Source organism: Ixodes scapularis, unplaced genomic scaffold (genome assembly GCF_016920785.2).
Source record: "Ixodes scapularis isolate PalLabHiFi unplaced genomic scaffold, ASM1692078v2 PGA_scaffold8__174_contigs__length_109621045, whole genome shotgun sequence".
NCBI lineage: Eukaryota > Metazoa > Arthropoda > Arachnida > Ixodida > Ixodidae > Ixodes > Ixodes scapularis.
Genome location: NW_024609883.1, coordinates 62,159,601 through 62,178,040, shown reverse-complemented (window position 1 = coordinate 62,178,040; position 18,440 = coordinate 62,159,601). Strand labels below are relative to the sequence as shown.

The window sequence follows — 18,440 nt, the reverse complement described above, 5'->3', positions numbered from 1 at the left end:
CGGACTACATGTGGAACGAGCAACAAGTTGTCCGACTGTTGGACAACCTGTTGTGTTGCTGTTGCCTTCGTGTTGCCTCCGTGTAACAGGGCCTTGATGCAGCCTCTGCGATTGCTCTTGACAACCTTGCGGTTGTCGCTGCCTACTCGTCGGGAAGCAATTGTGACAAGTAGCGCGGACAGGGTGTGCACGTCAATATTACGACGGGAATTAAGGTTCTTACCAGCTCGGTGTTTTTTGGCATGGCGCGAAACTTAAGGGAACGTCATCTGGATGCAGCGGCTAAAAAGAACGTTCGAATGAAAATGATTTGTTTGGGTCTGGGGGCCCCGCGTTCGGGGCTTGAGTTATGTCCGCTCATTTCCTATACTGCTATGTAAGGCGATGCTCTGATAAAATAAAAATTTATATAAATAAAAGTTTACGTCAGAAGTACTCTTTCAAACCAAATAATCAAAACCCAAACCGAAATTATAAGTTGTTTTTCTCTTATATCAGCGCAAGTTTGGTACGAACACCGCAGCACTACGTCAAGTGTGATCCACAATTTTGGCAACTTACTCCAAAATGGGTATCCTGGCAATGAGGCAGCCGTAGTAGGCGAAGGTCACCACCATCACCCAGAAAATGTCTATCCCGAGAACGCGAAGTACGGCCATGACGAAAGGGGTCCGGTTTGAAGTTCCTTGGCTAAAGAAACAGAAACAGCTTGTTAGCGCACTGCAGCTGACAAGAAATGCATCAATAGCTATCAGGAACCAAAGGCGCTCACACTGCCCCATTTGGAAATTAATGGGCTTCGCACGGGCTTCTGAGTGTGGGACTACTAATCCGTGATGATGGTTAAAGACCCCAGGTTAGCAACCCTTCTCAATATGGCTTGATTGCTCCTTTACAAAGCTGAACCAGCGTCACGATCGACTTCAAGAGATAACTGACGTCTCGCTTGTGCAACCTTACAAATAGAGTTCCGTGTTTTTTTGTTTTTTTTTTGGTTATTGGGTTTTATTGGGGGAAACACGAAAAAATTTCACGGGACAAAAGCTCACGGGACAAATGCTTTTCGCACAAAAGCTCACCTGTTTTCTTCACAAACCCGCACAAAAGCTCATCTCTTTTTTTCTTTTCTTTTTTTTTTCTTGCAGCCCAACCAAAACACGGAATGCGCTAAAAGTGCAGACGCGATGAACATTGCACCATTTTTAGGAGAACTGGTACCCAATCCCATAAAACGGAGTCGACAGATAAGCCGTAAGAGGCCCAGAAGCGTCGATTTGGGACCAAAATGTAGGTCACCGGAATTGAGTGGAGCTGGTAGACTCAAGTTATTAATGTGGCAATTTGTGCCAGTTGTTTCGCGATCATAGACAAGCGCGAAAAAATAGTCAGGGAAAGAAGTTCACGTCAGCTTCTTGTCCCTCACTATTTTTTCGGCGTTTGCCCCCCCCCCCCCCCCCCCCCCTTTCACTCAAGGTATTCCTGAAAACACTTAGATCTACCAAGACTGCTGGAGGAAGTAGGGGACTCCCTTTGCTCCTGACCAGTCAATAAAAAAAACTGTTTACACTCCAATCAACAAGCCATGTGCGCGTCATATTTTATTTATCGTTGCATTTTAGTGTCGCACGCATGCACCTATGTTGTCCGCGCTCGAGTTAAATAAGACCAACATGAAATTTTCTCCTGGTGAGCGTTTGTCCGGTGAGCTTTTGTGCAGTGGGGTTCTGTCCGGTGAGCTTTTGGTCGGTGGGCCTTTGTCCCGGATTCCATTGGTGTTGTTTTTCTCTCCCATATTCAATGTTTTTCGGTGTCAATTTTCGAACACCGAAAAACCCATAGCACGAAGAAACGAGGTAATGGGTGCGGTTATCTAAGCAGAAGCACCCTGTCGGGGAGTTCAGTGCTCAATAGGTTTCACAGGAACACAGCAGCTGCTGTGTTCCTGTGCAAAACAAGAAAAAAGAAAGCAGATACATGTCTGTTTTTGTTTTGTGAAGCTTGGTTTCTTTTTTTTTTAACGAATTAAGGTTTTTTTTTGTTTTTTAGAGCGCAGCTCTTAGGCGCCCGTTTCCGGCTTGAGCGGCGCCGCTGTCGCCGTCGGCGCAACCGCGCGGTGCATGAAACGCGTGACGTCATTGGCATCGTCACTGATGACGTCATCGTCATCGACATCGTCCCTGATGACGTCATCAGTAACGTCATAGATGACGTCATCGTCTTCGTCACGTGACCACGTAGGGGTCACGTGAACCCGTGAGGTCACGTGACCTCGGTGACGTCACGTGACCCTTGTGAGGTGACGTGACCCTCGTGAGGCGACGCCGACGCCGCTCGGAGGGAGGAGTAGCAGAGAGGATGAGGAGGTGATCCTTCCTCCCCTTTCAGTACCCTTCCCCTCCTCCTCAAGAGCTGCGCCCTAATTCGGCGTTACAGGGAGTTGTGAACGGTTTTAATTTTTTTTCAACGTTTTCATGAAACAAGCTAATGAATTCTTTTGGGGGGTTTATCGATATTTACCGAAAACACAATACCCAACTTAAAAGGAAAAGTCTTGAAGTTTGAGGTACAATTAAACGAGTGGTTTAAAAATTTATTAAAATAATTAACACAAGCTTTAGAAGAAGAAATTTCTGACACGTATTTTAGTTTACATCTCTGAAATATATATAAAGAACGAACAACCATTACGTTATTGACCGCGTCAGGTTTACCTATTTTTATTTTTAGTGTAAAAAACTTGAAAAAAAAAATGTTTTTAACTTGGCAGCTTCAGGTATAAGGTTTCGATTGATATTTTGGTAATAGAAAGCGGCACGAAAAGAAGTAATTTTCATGCCACGAAAACCCGGCTCTTTAGGAACACAATGCTCGGTTACCAATGTAAGGTTTGAGGGAGGGCCACTGTTAAGTTCGTACAAGATGAGACTACCATTATGATACCTTGAAATGGGTGGTTACTATCATTACGGAATTTTATAAGGTATCTTCGAAGTTTAGGAACATATTTTGTTCCCCCGCCAGTTCCATTCTGGTTGAGCATCGACAGGCGTGGGGTCGTGTATCCCTACTGCGTGATGCACGTTAAGAGCCCCAGGCAAGCGGTGGTGCTGGAATGGCTAAATTTCACATCTACAGCGGACACACTAGAGGCCCATCGAAGTTGACTGACTTCCCACTCTATAAGCATAGACACATCACGGCAGTATCTTTTAAGTGGTATATATGGCTAGGTTTTTACGGCAAAAAAAGGTTTTACGGTAATTTTTTTGTTTTGTTTTACAGGGTGGATACCTATTTTCAACCGAGCGATTTATATCAATACACCTTTGGTGTCGTAGTATTTATTTTTTCTGAAATACGCTGGATCTTTGCTTTGTGAGTAACATTTTATTACAAGCAAGGGTGGCCACCAATAATTGGTAATTTTTATTTGCGGCTCTGCAACATCAATCATGCGACGGTGTCATGAATATTTCTTGAGCAAATGTTTCACCAGGAAGTTATTGTGATCAAGAAAGCATACAGAAGTTTTCAAAGGTCTTACCTTGCGCCAACCAGCCGAGAGTGTAATTTAGCCGCCAATAACGAGCTTGCCAGGCGCTTCCTAATTGCAGGTAGGTCACTGACGACCGTCTTTGAGAGCAGAAAAACGTTCTTCAAATGTCTGAAACGTAGGTTTGACGAGCAAGAAAAAGTTACAGGCCGGTGAGAAAAAAGGAAGCGAGGTTTTTCAGTCTGCATAATTTTCTACAAAATGCAGAACGCTGGAACTCCTTCAGGTTTTTTTGGGGGGAATACCTGAACAAAGTTTGAGAACATTGGATTACAATTAAAATATCTATTTTTTGTTTTGCTCTTTGAGTCCAGGTCTACATAAACTACGAATTCTGACAAACCAAGAAATAACTGTGACAGACCGTGCAAATATTTTAGTGAAAACACGTCTCAGCAAGAGAAACAATGTTGGCTTTTTTTCTTGCTCTGGAGCTTTTTCTACTAAAATAAACTTCGCGGGTGCCCATATTGGCATTTTTTGGTTTTGTTTGACAAATATTAGGAGTATGGGAACCTGGGCTCATGGAGACGATTTTTCTTTATGCTTTGCCTTTTGATCCAAAGAGCAGCATATTCTCGAATGTTGACATCCTATTCCGACTGCTAGAGAAATATTTTGACGGAGATAACTTTGTGCATTGCGCAGTTGATTTATGCGGCCCGAAAAAATTGGGTTTCGATTTCTCTCACACAGACCGCATAGTATTTCTGAGAGTGCTCTAGAAGTACAAGTGACTTTTTGTGCATGATCTTCGAATTAAGAAGTAAACTGGATACAGAGTGGCTGGGTGCCATGTTCTGTCCAGTCTGGTAAGGTGATCTTCGCTGCGTCTTAATCATCTAGTGTATTAATAGCTGCATCTTCGCTGGCAAATCCCTACAACAAGCAAGCATGAAGAATCATATTTTTAAAAATAAAATGTGCTCCGTTTTTTCCGCCGGAATTCATCCCGGGCTTTGAACGTTTTTGGCACGACATACTTCACCATCTTCAGCACTAGTCCTGTACTGCCCCTACACGTGGAGGACTATGAAGGGGTCTCGGCGTGAGTATGTGGGCGTGGGGGACAGATGAAGTTACAAGAGCCTGTGTGTCATGCGGTGGAATGTCGCTATCCTGTCGGTTAGTCATAAAAGCCGCGGCAAAAAGTACCAGTGAGCGCGATCGCCGTTGTTGCGACTGTGCCCCAACTGTCGGGCTGGAGAGCGCAATACGAAAAAACCGTCGTGTTTCGTACAGAGATATAATCCTGTGCCACCACCTGCATCCGGCAAAGCAACAGCATGCCACGAATGGTTCCGACGTCATCAGGCAGAAGTTGTGGTACTCAGAAATAAGGACTCTGCAAACAGATCAGCTACAGACTAGTTCCATGTAGAATGTCGCATCAGCGGACTATGTCTATTCGAAACACGTCATGCGTTCGCCTGAGCATTTTTGTTGTATTTCTTGAAAGTTTGACAGCATTGTATGATTTTGGCCGTAATATGGCAAATAGACGTTATTTGTATCACTTTAATTTGTTTTAATGCTTTTTTTTCTATTACGTTTATGCTGCAATATTTCAAGTTAAGCAATTAATGCTAAGCTATTCTTAGCTTTAGTAAAACATATAAAATAGCGCAACAGAAAACAAGGACAAGAAGTATACAGGACAGGCGCTGTCGCCTGTCCTGTATACTTCTTGTCCTTGTTTTCTGTTGCACTATTTTATATGTTTTACTAAGATGAACCAACTAGCCCAACAACGTACCTTACTATTCTTAGCCATTGATTTCTCTCCTAAAAAGGGTTTGCATTTATGTCTTGTTATCACTAACACATTTTGGAGTAGTGATCAGTCCTTAAATGCTGTATGTTGTGCCTCTTGTTTGCGTACTGCTAACTCTGGTCTTTTCACTCGCAGTGATTGTCCCTAAAACGCTTAGGCAATAATTTCCAATTTTAGTAAAATAAGTGCATGTTCATTTTCAGAATTGCATTAACTAAATTGCACTCTATAACCGCGATGAAAAAATGTTATTGGTTAGGATACAAAACATCACATCGTGTTAGGCCTAAACAAAACACGCTATATGGCATGATAGTAACATATATTGCAAGAAGAACAACTCTGGTAACAAGTATAATTGAGTTAAACATTAGCAGGCACGCAAACCTCACTTGTAGATGGCGAACACCATCAGTATACAGAAGGGTGAGTGGGTATCTTCATCCGTGGATTTCCGTATCTGAAAAATTATTTAAATAGCTTTTCATTTGTAGGAGCGATAGCTATGTAGAGCATAATAGGATACGCATGTATTAATTAGCCCAATTGTTTGCTTTCAATTGTAGCAAAGCTAGTGAACTCTTTACAACATTATACCTTTGCTCAATATTATGGTCTAAACAAAAATTTCTAAACATTTTATAAATTTCAAAGTATATTTTGTAACCAGAGGTAATATTCATGCAAATACAAATGATAAAATGTAGAAGGAAAGAGGAAATTCGTCAAGTTCTTTCTACAGATATTGTATTCTTTACAAAAAAAAGCAGTTCGAATGTGATTAATATAGCATTTGTCTGTATCCCTAATATACCTTCTCGAACTAGCTCTTGCTTTCACAGTCCACGAAAAGAAAGTTGAAGTCAATACGATTTCCAAGCATTAGAAATAACTTTAACTTGGTTTGGCGAAGCACATAGAGCTCGAAGTTAACAAGTTCTAGAAAAAAATACTTTAGAACGCGGAGACACACAGAAGTGCTAACGGAAGTTTAATCTGTAATTTTTTGCTTTTAGGCGCGCTAAAACAAAGATATTGCTTTCAATGAAGGTACAAATAAGCATAATTTGTGACGAGAATGACACAAATAAAACATGAAAAGAGACCTTGAATGCAAATTTGTTTGTAAGTTGGATGCGTCATCCTGTTGAACAAATGAACAAAGTTTTTTCAACGCTCAGCTTCTTGGCTACCAGTAAGTAACGGGACTTTAGCGACCGTTAATTTACCAGTTGGACTCCTCAGGTAGACGAGGGGAATCGGCTTCAATGAGGAACATGAACTTAGATGTCACCTTTAATGTACGTCTGTCGTAAACCACGACGTCACGAAGTCCAGAGAATATGAAGCATCCCAACGTAAAACAGGCCAATAACCCAGTTAGGAGCACGATGGGTTTTTGATAATGTAAGTCTGAAAGAGCGATTTCCTGTAAAGAAAAAAAAAAGGCAATAGCAGTTATGAGCTTACCAGAATCAAACTTAAAGTGCTACATAATTTTGTTGTGGGTCGCACATTTAATATTATATTATCGGCGCTTATTAGGAATTCAGTATGTTAAGAGCAACCGACTTCGAAGTTTTCTTCAAGCCGCTTAGGTGGCTCCAAGGCAAAGCACCGACCTGAGATTACCCAGATGGCTGGTTCGAATCTCGGTCGCGGTGTACCGCAATATGACGAAACCCTATTTCGGAAAAGGCGCCGTGTAACCGCGATTTTTGTTTCACGTCAGAACGTCTTTAAAAGGTTTAAGTGAATCCGTAATCCTCCTAGGGCTTTTCAGACCCGCTCTGCTGAGTTCGTGCCAAACAAATCTTGATTTTGTTTACATCTTTGGTATGGTCCCATTGCAGTAGTACACGATTAAATTTTCATACCCTTTTCGATACGATATATAATTATTCTTCGTCAGAAACCTGATACTGCAATAGCCACTGAGCGGGAGAGAACAGAAAAACGGAGCTTTTGTAGGGCTTGCCTTTAGCTCAACCATTGGCTCACAATATTTTTACTTACTGCACAGAGCGCCATTCTTTCTCCGCGGAGAATAGGTCGCATAAAATATCCCAGAATGTGAAACTCAAAAAAGTGAACGAGAAACAAATAAATAAATAATATCAATGAACTCAGCATTGGTAAATACGATTATTTTAGCCTGGTGTGCTGCCCACTTCTAAAAACGAACGTCAAGAAAGCAGTGTTGAAAAAAACGTAGACGAAAAATAAGCTTCGTATGCTGGTAAACTACGCGAAGGGCGAAATGCGATGAAAATTGTTTTTGTCATTTCCGCGTTATTTATAGTTATATAAAACAAAAATATATCTTTTTAATTGTCATTATTGGCTTTTTCTTGTAATGAAGTGGTTTATATCATTTTGCACCTCGCTTCATCTTACATTAGGAGGCTACAAAGTTCCGAATTCTGCAAACAGGGAGGGCTTATGGAATCGACTCCCAAGCGTGCTGGGCGAATTAAGTGGACCATTCAGTTTCGTTTTTGCTATTTATTTTTTATATAATACTGCAACATTTTATTGGTCGCGTGGTGGAGCACGATGTACAGCAGCGATGGGTATAACGGGCCACGCCTTGCCTTTCTCAGACTGTCGCTCACAAGAGCCTAGTACTTTAGTACTAGGCTCACAAGTCTTAGTACTTTACACCAGAATATAGAACAGCCGGGTTATTGTACTATTAAGGTTCAGTTCTAAAATTGAAGTTGCAAAGTTGAAGTTTCACTTGGTTCATTATGAGGCTCTGCTGAAGTGTCAGTAGGTCCACCACGGTCGCCGTGAATATCATGCCCATCACAAAACAGGTCAGGCCTGAGACGCCAAGTCCCCGTCTCCGTCTCAGCGATGAGATGAGGCTGAGGCCCGCCTGAAAACAGAATATTTATTCGTTAGTTAAAAAAACAATAACACGACAAGAAACACTCAGGCTGCACAAAACAACCTGCATGCGTGTGTATAAGTTTTGACAATGCTTACAAGACCAATGCCGGTTGCAATGTGTGCCGAGGCTTCTCTCAGCATTGAGGGGCAGTGTCCTATGAAAAGGATTTGGTCGTGGAGCACATAGACGCCCTTTCGAATGGCGGAGGCTGACGAAGCAATGCTGAGGAGCTGAAACATGGACACCATTCATCATGTAGTTTGTTCTTCGAACAAAAAGCGTGTTATGCTTCTTACAAAAAGTATATTTTTTGGGCTGTGAGGCCTTCGAAAGGGCCGGCAATACGAGACGTTCGTTTTTACTTTTCCAGCACTTTTCAGTGCTTACATATAAAAAGACGTTCATGAAGGCCATGATGGGACATCATCTACAAGCATGACACACGTCTACGCGCACAGTGCGTTTTACTCGCCTTTTTATAAGGTTTTGTAGATGTTAGGTTCCTAAGTATTGATAAAGAGCTTGCCCCACGTCCTATTTTATTGATAAAAATCTTACAACACCAGCACGCAAACAAGCTTCTTTCATGCTTGGTTATTCTTCGCGTTTTTTATCTATTTGATTTCTTCTAATGTGAAAATTTTTAAAAACCGGTAGTAAATATTATTAAAGGGAGACTTCAACAAAATCTGATATATACCCGACGCTTTCAGAAATATGCTGAATCTGATCCACTAAATCCATAAATGACAATTGCATGTTGGTATTTTGAGCCTGGTGGCTGAATTTTTTTGTTATGAACGGCCCACCCTGGCAAGCGCTAGGACAGCAGCCAGCGAAGCGCACATGACATCTAGCTCAATTGTGACGTAGTCTGTCTCGGGACGAGGAAAGCTGTGGCGAGGCTGTCGTCGACAGGATGTCTTAGCCGTTGCAGCCACCGAATCGGCCGACTAACGCCAGCGAACAGGCCACCGCAATTAACGCTAAAGCTGGTTTTCTACGAATTTTGAGTGACATTTTTTAATCTTGCGCAGGGACAATAGCGGCGTCTGGGGCACACAAAAGAGAACTCCGGTGAGAGGGGAGTTCCTTTTTGTCCTCTTCTCTCCTGGTGGCCGGAGAACTGGCGTGATGACGTCAGGTTCAAGACATGTATAGATCTAGGCAAGACAGGCATCGTCACTACTTTCGAGATCCCTGGACGGGCAATGCGAACGAGGCTTTAGTGACATCCAGCAGGTTCCCAATGCTAATCGTTTAATTCGTTTAAAAATTCCTTTTTGTGTGTTTTTCAAAAATAGGTTGGTGTATTACTGCTCTCTCGAATACATATATAGACCAAGAAAAGAGAGCCAAACTCTCGTTGTAGTATCCCTTTAACGCATCCCACTTGGTTTTCAATGATACCAGTTGATTTATCGTTGAAACGCTTTTTGTTTGTAGGTGAATGCTTACCAGGCAGGCAATGTCTCTGAGTGTCCACGGTGCTGGCCGCTTGAAGCGGGTCTCGTTCTTTTGCGAAGCTTCCAGCCAGCAAATCAGGAATGAGCCGACGACTCCCCACTTGAGCAGTTCAGAGGCTATTGAGGCCACCCCCTCGTGAAAGCCCTGAGTTGAGGCGAATAAGAAATTAATCGAATTAAAAGTCTTTCCTTGTTCAAATCGCTGTTACCCAAAATCCGCTCACTTATTTGAAGTCAAGTGACCGGAGAGAAAGATGTTTCAGTGTGGTTATTGAGTTTCGCTTATCTTTTCCGCGTGCTAACGCTGTGCGAGGATAATGTCTGATTCATATAACTATTTTATTTGCGAATGGCCTGCTCAAAGTGCGGATTCGACCCTCGAGGCGTGGGCAAAGATGCAGGAATCACAAGATGAAGCTTTCGGTTTGTTGTTGTTTCCATTGTAGCGAGCATTCTCGGTTAAACTCTTGCGCACTACACGAGTTTCCCCGCACCTTAATGTTGGCTTAATTTTGATCGAATTCAGTTTCATAAAGTTTTGGCAGAAAAAAAAGCTAAAGTGGGCGAAGACAATATATAATAAGGGGTTTAACCAAAAGGACCTCGTTGTCTTTGTTCCGTGAATGCTTATTCGGAAGCAGAGACCATAAACAATTATCGAGTACTAAAGACATGTTGAGCGATAACTTTGGTGATACTGTCATTTTGTTTGCCTTCGCACCGCAAAAGTAAATATGTTGAGAAAATGGTTCGGTAACAAAAATAAGTTAATTGTTCTTTTTAATTGAACAATAATTAAGTCGGTATTATGGGACCGAAAAGGAAACTAAATGCACGTAAGTGGTTACTTCTGTAAAGCGCAATGTAGAAATATGGTTTTACACAACGTCAACATTCAACCGAGTTGTTTCCTCTCGGTCTCCAATATGGCCCTGGGTCTCGTTTGAAGAATTGTTGCGTTAGTTTTACGTTTTATAAGAACGTCTTAGAAATCAGTCGCAACGTTTTCAAACCGCGTGGACGTCGTAGAAGACGCTTGAATGTGGCATTGTGTCTTAAATAGATGTCATATGAATTTGCGAATATGTCCTCAGTGTACCAAGGCGGCTTTCCGAGAATGTTGAGATGTTTTAGTTAACAACATTTTTTACAGGTAAGAGTTGGAAAAGGAAAGGAGAGCGATGATAGGACAGATGAGTTTGCTACTGTGTGCCCCTATTCAGGGGCTCCAAGCGCGGCGTGAACTTGAAGTGCCCTGGCCACGAGCAGCCTCTGCTCGGTAGCCCTCGGGCACTTGAGTCCCCCTTCCCAGTCCTCGATTTTGGGCTCCTCCGCTGAATCCAGTCCTGGAATATTCCTATACATTCAGACTACGTAATGAACGTCCACCCAGCGCGCACCAAAAAAGAGACAGTCTGCCGTGGCGTAACGCTAAGTGTATCACAAATGTAGCTTTGCCAGTGTGACAAAACTGTCAGTCTGCAATCTTCTCCAGGTGAATCTTTCTTCCTTGCCCAACTCACTTGCCCGGCCATAGATATTTCACCCTATCCGAACTTCCAGCCTTTAAGACCTCACTGTAAGAGTGCTCATTGTCATGGCCCCTGTGGGGCGGAACCGAGTCCCGGAATAATGCACCTGGGGCTGCATCATTCGCCGCCTCGTTTCCGACCTGCCCCATATGCCCGCGTGTCAAGATCGAATGTACCCGCTTTACTTCGGTCTTGCTTAAGAATTTGGAAGTTGGTTGGCCCACCACCCTTAGCGCAAAGTTCCTACACGCTCTTTTTCAATCCGGAATGATTGCCGCGCGAGGATTGCAAACCACCGCAAATGCAACGGCCGCTTCTTCTATTTGTTCAACCGTTTGCGCCCGTATTTAAGCCACTTGCCAGATCTGCCCTTGCGCAGTGGTCACCGCTATTGTGGCCACCTCGAGCATCGGACAGGACCTATCAACGTACACAATTCAATATATGTGGACTCAGAAACGAACCAGGGCGACTGCTCCCGCTTGGCCTCGTTTAGCATCCCTATCCGGGTGCATGTTTCGCGGGATATTACTGACCCTGAATCTCTCACTGACCTCATCCAGCAGCACTTCCACCCCGTCTCCAGGACAGTGAGGGCAACCGTGCACTGCCATTTCCAGTTTATTCAGCGAGCCAAGCTTCGATCACAATCAAGAAGTGTTGTTTCAGCAGTGACACTGGATTAGCTTTATGAAGTTCTTCTATTTTGTTATGCAGCCCACATTTAAGGAGTTTCTCAGTCGCTGTACGCTCCGGTATCCCTAGCGCGTTTCTGTACGCCCTGCTTATCAGCACCTTCAAGGTTTTTTACTTTGCGCCTTGCTCGAGTGTAAGTACGGAGTTTAAGCCTGGACCAACTGCATTGCCTCCTTCTCCTTTATGCTGTGTCTACGGTTCCCGATCCGCCTCATGATACCGCACACCTGCGTGGTCATTACGTCAAGTCCGTTGATAATCCACTTATTCCTCTCGCCATGTTGTATAAGCAAGCCCAGAAATCAAACCTCCGCTGATTTAGGGACCTGGGCTCCGTCTATCACCACGTCAATGTAATCGACCACCTTGTCGCGAGGGTTCAGGAAAACAGGCTTATATTTCTCCTGGGCACACGTAAGCCAGCATGCTTTAACATATTCCTGGACGGCCTTTACCGCCGCCAGAAACTTCTCCTATATTTCCGCGTCGCTGCCCCCCCCCCCCCCCCCCCAAAAAAAAATAAATAAATAAATAAATAAAAAAGTGATGTCATACGGTAGATGACATGCTCTAAGTTCTGACCTTCCCTCAACACTTCCGGCAGACCCTGCAGCGCCAAGTGGAGCAGTTACGGGGAGAGTACTGCCCCATGCGGCGTACCTCTTGAGCCCTGTCAATATGTCCCAGATTTTATTCTTCTCCACGCCAGCGTAGCTATTCTGTCCGTCAGAAAGCTGGGAACGCACTCTGAGGTTCTTATCCCGCAGTTAACTCTGCTGAGACACCTAAGTATACTTTCGTGCGAAGCATCAAACAAGAATTTTAAGTCTAACGCTTAAATGCCTCCCGTGTGTCCCTTCTTCGGATTCTCCAACACGTCCTTAAATAGCCACAAGTTAATGCCCTGCTTCAACATGTGAGGTCTGAAACCGAATTTGTATTCTAAAGGAGTTGCTCCTTGTCTAGATACCTCATAACATTGGAGTTTATGATTGATTCGAAGGCCTTGCCCAGGCAAGATGTAAGCGAAATCGGCCGCAGACTTACTAGCTTTAGCGCTTTCTTGAGTTTTGGTAGGAAGCGAATCTCAACCGCCTCCCAACTATCCGGAGTAATGCCGCGCTCACAGAAAAGTTAATTGAAATGGCTTATTAGCTCCTTCAGATCCCCTTCCCCCAAGTTGCAGAGGAGTTTTGCAGTGAGTGTTGTCCGATTGCTGCGCCCTTCCTCATGGACCCTGCCCCTATTCCAACTCCGCGACCGTAATCGGCCCAATCTAATTCACGTTTTTTCTGCCCTTCATATTCCACGATATCTCCTGCTGATTCAAAAGACAAATTCATTTCCACCAACCGATTCATGATCTGCTCGCGGTTCCCCGGCAGCTTACGTATCAGTTCCGCTAAACGACCTTTCGTCAGAGCCTTTGTCCTACTCGGGTCGATTAATGCCCTAAGCAGCGTCCACGCCTGAGCCTTTTCCAGGCTTCCCCGTATTGGGAAGCCAGTTCTTCCTGCCCAAGTCCAGCGCATAGTCATCAGCCATCTTTGTGAGCGTTTCAATCCTGTTCTTCAGCTTCTTGTAACGTTGTGTGTTTTATCTCCTGGTGAGCCCACGTCGGGCTGCCGAAAGAGGAAGCACATGCGTGTCTACAGGTGGGGTCTTCTCCGAAAGTTCCACTTAAGTCACGAGCGGTTTGACAAAGGCGATCACCACCGTGGACCACTTCTCGATGTTCTCGATGCTAGCTGCACCTTTACCCCTGTCCCCTCCAGTCCCCTCCATTGATCCCAATCCGTGCTTCTTGCCTTTCCCGTCGTTCTCTATCCTTACCCGTGAATAGTCATTCCGAGTATGCATTGATTGCTACCAAATTGCCCCAGTAGGTTTTTTCATTCAGCACGCTCTTAAACCGCGTCAGATCCGGACACCTATCTCTGCATGAGCTCGTCCCCGTCCTAGTCGGCTGATCAACCTCGGTAAGCAACGAGAGGCGCTCCTGCTTGATACTTTCTGCCAGCGTTCTGCTTCGCGGTAAAACGCACTTGTAGCCCCAACCGGGCAAGGAATTACCGGATTTAAATCGGGCCCTGCCCCGACCTCTTGACCCCATCCGGGATGAGCGGCCTGAAGTCCGGCTTTTGGAGGCTTGAATTTTCGTACAGATTCACTATGTGCACAGCCCGATCTCAATTTTTCACAGGGATGATCATAATGTGACAGCACGACACTTCACCGCCAAGTCCAGTCTCATGGCTGCGTGCGTCTTCTGCAGAAGCGTCGCAACATATTGGCTACCCTGGATTGTAGTATAGTCTTTGATCTTCACTGCCTTCTTGCCTGACTCCTGCAGCAGTATCACCGCCGGCGGATTGGGTTCGAGCGACGCCCTAAAGCTAACGCTCACCTATTTCCGATTCATCCCCCTGCAGCTCCACTGCGACACTTTCGAATTTGTCTTCTCGGAGTTGGGGAGTTGCGCATGATTCCGCGTCCAAACGTTTCGCGCCCCACTGGGCCCCGCCAGTCTTTCTCTACTTCGAGTCGAACTGCCTGAAGAAACTTTCTTGCCTTTATTCAAGCGTCTCTTCTGACTTCTCCAGCGCGGTGACTCTGCATGCCAGTGGCATCAGTTGGCAAGTTGAGAGTTCTGGAAGTCCCTGGATCGTCCGTTAAACGGCCGCCTTCACGATTGCTTGCACTTGCTCTGCCGAGACTCCCCCGTCTTTTCCTCCTTCGTTCCGGAGTTCCTCCATGTTCCTTCAGCAGTGAGTCACGTACCTCCTCATGTTTTGTATCTTTCCGTTGCCATGTACTCCTCCACCTTTGGGCTGAGATGTGATCTATGGCTCCTCACCCCAGGCAATCAGAAGCTCCGGCCACTTCTTACTGTTGCCTGTATCACTGAAAACCCTTTCCTTAAAGATGCCTCGCTTGTCCTTCGTCCTATTGCTCTTTTGCCGGCGCAGCTTCGATGCAGTCGTTTCTTGAGACGCGCGCCTTCTGAAGCTAGCGGACATGTTGTTCGAGCGGGTGCACGACCTTGACGCACTCCGTCACCGCATTTTCTCTTCGCCATCGCGACGTATTCCTCGGCTCCACGGAGGCTCCTTGCTCGCGGTAGCCTTCTTTTAGAACTCCTCCGGACAGTCTCCGTCGTAGGTCTTGTATGCTTGATTGGCACACTTCGCCTGCCAATCATGGCCCTCGCTTACCTGGCCTGCCCCGCACTCCAAACACGCAAATCCCGCCGGCTTGCTGCATACGTCGGTCACATGGCCCACTTCACAACAGTTCAGACATGCCGCCTTTGTCTCCTTATAAATAACGCATGGAGTCACAAGCCAATGAACGTCCCGGGACCTTCTTCCCCGCGAACAGAATTACTGCATAGTGTGGCTTCCCTAGCCTCCTTGCTTCTAGAACTTCGTATCACACTGCTCTGGTATTCTGTCGAAATGTTCGTTAGTCAGTACGGGCCGGACTCTGTGTATAACGTCGTGACACGAATCGTCGCTCGGGGAAACGTGACACGTTTCGGCGTCTATCTGTCAGACCAGAAAATCAGTTTCTTGATTCGTGTTACGGGTTACGCCTTGCTCCAATCGTCCGCACACACCAGGATTGTATTATGTGCTTCCAGCAACCTTACGACGGTCTTCTCGTCCAATCCTTTCGGCAGGGACCTCTGGACCGTTTCCCCGATCAGGCGCCTCTGCTGCTTCAGGTCCTCCGCGACCTGATAAGGCTTGATAATGTCCTTGCACTTGTATGTCCTCGGGCGGGGAAGCCTCAGAGGTTTCCTTGACATGAAATTCTTGCCCGCAGTTGTTCCACCGGCTTTCTCTCGATCTCGTTTTTTTTTTTTTTTTTTTTTTTTTTTTAAGGATTGTTTCTTTCTCGGGCTCGCCTTCGCCTGCCGGAATATCTGCACCCAGCTGTGGCCGAGTCATCCATTCCCCTGGTTCCCGAAGGTGGCCTTAGGGTTTCAGTCGACCGTGAGTGACCACTCGGCGAGGTCGAAAAATCCACGCACAACCCTTTTCTGGGTCGTAAGAGAGACCCGACCGGTTCCTGGAGCCCCTCAGGTCCTTGTATCTATCCTCCAGCCTTCAGCCCGCGACAAGACAGCGAGGGCCAAGATATAAGGCCTAACTGGGCGGCTGTTCCGTGGAGTTCGGTGGGACGTGCTTTGCCGCGCTAAGCCCAACGAGGCCCTACGTGTGTCAGATACGAGAACATGTCCTTAAAATGAGAAACTTCCGGTTCACCAGCTTGAAAGTGGTATCCACTGAAACCGGAAAGTTATAGCTCTGTCCCCTTCAATGCTTTCCAACGAACAAAAAAAAAAATTTTTTTCCCACGAACGAACGATTTTCCGCGGTGCCCATGGATCCCGCGTCCGCTATCAGCCAAGCCCCACAGCAGATCTAGAATGTTAAGAGCGTGTTTTCATATAACACAACTTCTGAAGGACCACTAGCCTGATCTTCCATATCCGAGAGATTCGCATTGCTTTTCAATTAATGTTAAATAAAAAACACTTGTTTTAAACCAAAACAAATATTTCTATATTTTCCATGAGGCAATTCAAAATTCAAAAAATATTAAGCGACGTGGATAATAAATTGTCGGAGTTGTCAGACTATCTTTTCTGCTCTTTTTTACACAGAAACTTTAAATTAATATAGAAAATGAACGCACACCAGACGGTCAAGGATTTATATAGTAAGTGGCAGCTTCAAAAATGCAGGGGGTTGTCGAGGTATTTAGACAGCGTGTAGTTGGTCAGCCATTTCAAAGATGCGACGAGTCACCCGTTGTAGATAACAAATTTAGCCAGTGCGGTACAACCGCTAGCCTGAGGTATTTAACGTGCATCACGCAGTAGTGATACACGACGGCACGCCGGTACGATGCCCATCCAGATCAAAACGGGCGGGGATTGAACACAGGGTCTCTTGGTTCTGAAGCGCGAGCTTTCGCTCCATGTGCTCCGAGCAGGTGTGCGCTAGCATACCACGCTTCTTGCTGCGTGATACGTTCCTCGGCGTTTTTATCGGCTGATGTCGCAACCCCATGTGGAGAGCAAGTCGTCTGTGTCTTGCGCAGATGTGACGGTGACGTCAAGAAGACGCGCAGCTCTGACTGGCTCTGATGGAATGATAGTGGGCAGACGTCAAAGCATGCTGCCTTGAGGCCTACCTTTTATCCCTCCTTCGGAACCGATCAAAACTCGGTGTTCTAACGTCACCACAATTCCTGAAAAAAAAATACACAGACGAGCTTGCCTTTTGCATTGACAATGGAGAGATACTAAAGTGCTCTGGACTCGCCACACACTGCGTTTTTTAAGTTGTCGGTCACTATACGAAATTCCCTTCCAAAATGACGCATGCGAGATAAAAGCCAGGGGGTGAAAACCAATGTTTGCTGCTAATAGAATGCCTGCACAATGATGCTACAGGTTCCGAAGCACGTTCACCTATCGATCGCAATAACCATTCCCCGCGCCCTAACAAATGCACGCTTGCCTTGTGACTTAATCGTAGCACGCATTGAGCAGATCAATGCTGCTGTGGAACACGTCCAACGTAAGACGGAGCCCGGACGAATGTATGACTCGATAACGCCAAGGAACTTAGGCTATTTACTAGAGTCTGGAATCCTGTGCGGTTTGCTCCTTGGTGTCAGCACAAACGGCGCGAATGCATGTAGGAGTGTACGCAAAAACATAAAAAAATAAAGTTTAAGAAACAAAAAGTCAGTAAAACAGCACGTGCTTCTTTTTTTTATGTGTAAACATATTTTCAATATTGTCCTTCACCGCCCTCGCTTCATAGCCTGCAGCGGTACATTCTCCTAAGTGCTTGCCGCGGAAGTAGACACCCTCTACTATTTTGAGGGCGTCGCGGAACTAGATGCTCATTCGAATCACATCATCATCATCCTCGTCGTAAGCCGGGTTCCCTCTCTAGTTTGCGGTGATCAGCGCCCCTAGTATTCAGCGAGAAATTAGACAAGTGGTGTTTTTGTTTCAAACCTTTCAAATATTCGGCTAGCGGGAGCTGACATCTTTGCCCACTGGGCTGTCAACGGCGTTTTGATCAAATGAGATCAAATCAAGTTTATTTCCAGAAACCCTGGTGAAAAAGCCCATACAAAAACCTGGTAAAACCCCGCTTTAATAGGTATGGGATCTTTTTGCATTGGCAGCAGCAACAATTCAAGAACACATTAAAATTTTACAATGCTATAAAAGTACAAACGAAGGGCTCTCTTACTTTTTGTGTTTATATTTATGTTGTTTGTGATACACTTGTTTAAGAGAAGCGGTACATTATAATGTAAGGGCTAAAAATTTTAATTTGTACGAGACCGAGGGAGGACCCATGAAACTGTGTGGCGCTTGCTAACAACATATTCATGCCTTCTAAGATCTGAAATTGCTTACACAAATTCTAAAAGAGCTGGGGAGGCAAAACGAACTGTATAAAGCAAACGGTACTCGTACATGGAATCT

General features: G+C 45.1%; 1 protein-coding gene across 1 annotated transcript in view; it reads right to left on the bottom strand.

Annotated features, from left to right (window-relative positions):
• Positions 1-557: 557 nt before the first annotated feature.
• LOC115308985 overlaps positions 558-18,440 on the bottom strand; it is a 47,783-nt gene continuing 29,900 nt past the window's right edge. The window contains exons 2-8 of the mRNA XM_042286675.1: positions 9,682-9,834; positions 8,319-8,453; positions 8,068-8,208; positions 6,622-6,756; positions 5,720-5,787; positions 3,545-3,664; positions 558-690 (exon numbers count right to left, since the gene is read on the bottom strand). Of these exons, the coding sequence (XP_042142609.1) occupies positions 558-690; positions 3,545-3,664; positions 5,720-5,787; positions 6,622-6,756; positions 8,068-8,208; positions 8,319-8,453; positions 9,682-9,834 (885 nt within the window). The remainder of the gene's footprint in view (positions 691-3,544; positions 3,665-5,719; positions 5,788-6,621; positions 6,757-8,067; positions 8,209-8,318; positions 8,454-9,681; positions 9,835-18,440) is intronic.